Raw genomic sequence first — 2,046 nt, 5'->3', positions numbered from 1 at the left:
CCCATAGGGGGAGATCTGCTCAGTCAGAAACCGGGCTCACAGCTGGCAAGCACAGTGGCCTCTCCTGTAAGGAGCAAGGGGTCCCAGGCTGTGAGAGGGTGCAGACCGGGCTGAGGGACACACACACACACACACCCTGCCCCAAGTGCACAAATGTTGTGCACCAGGCCTCTAGTATTAAAAGAAAATTCTAGGTAGTGTTAAGGAAGTTCTTAGACCAATCCCGCAGATCTGTAGTATAGACTCTACCCCACAAATGTAAGTAGTTCAGTTGGTTTTAGTAACTCAGGAAACTGAACATATTTTGGAAAATAGATGTAAGAAGTAGGTATAAGATATTTCATGTATCATTGTAGAGATAGCATTTTTCACTAGAAGGGCCTTTCTAGTTGAGCCAGTGTTTGGTGTTGGTAGCAGTCCATGTTGACATGTTAGGCAGGGTCTTTATGATCACCAACGGCATTTAACAGCTAAAGCCTTGGCCTTGTTGTTGTCTCTCTCCCTCTCCCCTTCTCTTTTTTTTTTTTTTTTTATATATTTTATTGATTTCTTACAGAGAGGAAGGGAGAGAGATAGAGAGTTAGAAACATAGATGAGAGAGAAACATCGATCAGCTGCCTCCTGCACATCTCCTACTGGGGATGTGCCCGCAACCCAGGTACATGCCCTTGACCGGAATCGAACCTGGGACCTTTCAGTCCGCAGGCCGACGCTCTATCCACTGAGCCAAACCGGTTTCGGCTCTCCCCTTCTCTTTAAGATTACATGTTACTTAATCATTGTAAGTAATGAAAGAAACCTAAAGTGTATGGTGAAGAGTCAGTCTTGTCCTTACCTGCCACCTTCATTTCCACCTACCAAGGTTACAGATGTTGACAATCTGAACAGTGACAGCCTTCCAGCATATTTTCCCTAAACACATCTTATCTTTTAAATGCAATTAACACTGTTTTTACAAAGTACTTTTCACTTAATACCTTACCGACATCTCTTACAAGCCAGTAGCTATAGCACTAATACTTTTTTTGTAACTGCATAGTGTTCTGCAGCTAGCTTATGTAAGTTTCTCCAGTTATTCCATAACTGGAATTCAGTGGGCTTTCCTGTTTTTGCCATTACAGACAGTGCTGAGATTATATCCTTGTGTGCAGGGTGCGGCAAAAGTAGGTTTACAGTTGTGAGTACTTAATTTTTGTATTGTTTAAGATGATTTTCCATATGAAACCTACTTTTGTAAACCTACTTTTGCCCCACCCTATACAGGTAGTTTATGGGGATCGGAGGGGTTTCCAAAGGAGGCGTTTTTTGCAGTAGAGATCTTTGTCTACACAGTTGTCATCCGCAGAATCTAGACAATTTTGAGCATGCAAATGAAAGTGTGTAAACCATGTCATCATGCTTCCTGTTGACCTTTTTCCCTCACTTCCTTATTCTGTAAGACACCAGTATTTTTTAAAGCTCCATAAACTGCTCTCGTAGTAACAAAATTCAGAACATGCTTACTATTATAGATGTTGTTTTGTTGCAAATTCTATGGGTGACAGCTGGTAGTCAAAGATCTCCACTGTCAAAGATTACTGTTGGAAAGATAAGATTTTTAAAAAATTTATTTTAGAGAGAGAAACATCGATTTGTTCCGCTTATTTATGCATTCATTGGTTGACTCTTGTATATATGTGCCCTGACCAGGGATTGAATCAGCAACCTTGGTGTATCAGTATGATGCTCTAACCAACCTGGCCAAGGCCATAAGATATTTTAATGAAATATTAAACTAGAGTGTGAGGCTTGAGTATTGTAGAAGTTCTGAGTTTCTAAAGACCTTTGGGGCCTGTCAATTCCATTTAATTTGGCTAATAGGAACTGTGGAAGAAACATAGGCTGTGTCTTAGTGCTAGAACTTGATCTACTTTGATTAGGTGACAGTTCATTTGGGTTTTGAGGTTTATTATTATTAATTTATTTTCTTACAGATGTTCGGCAAGGACTGATAGGGGTTGGCCTGATAAATGTTTGTTAGGCCGCTCAGGAATTCTAACTCTAGAT

At 40.6% G+C, this 2,046-nt stretch overlaps 1 protein-coding gene across 1 annotated transcript in view; it reads left to right on the top strand.

Moving 5' to 3' along the window:
• SBNO1 (strawberry notch homolog 1) overlaps positions 1–2,046 on the top strand; it is a 50,409-nt gene that overhangs the window by 33,881 nt on the left and 14,482 nt on the right. The window contains 2 exon segments of the mRNA XM_023763204.1: positions 1,974–2,014; positions 2,017–2,045. Of these exon segments, the coding sequence (XP_023618972.1) occupies positions 1,974–2,014; positions 2,017–2,045 (70 nt within the window).

Source organism: Myotis lucifugus, unplaced genomic scaffold (genome assembly GCF_000147115.1).
Source record: "Myotis lucifugus unplaced genomic scaffold, Myoluc2.0 scaffold_276, whole genome shotgun sequence".
Taxonomy (NCBI): domain Eukaryota; kingdom Metazoa; phylum Chordata; class Mammalia; order Chiroptera; family Vespertilionidae; genus Myotis; species Myotis lucifugus.
The sequence above is the reverse complement of the archived record's forward strand: the minus strand, read 5'-3'. Positions and strand labels throughout refer to the sequence as shown.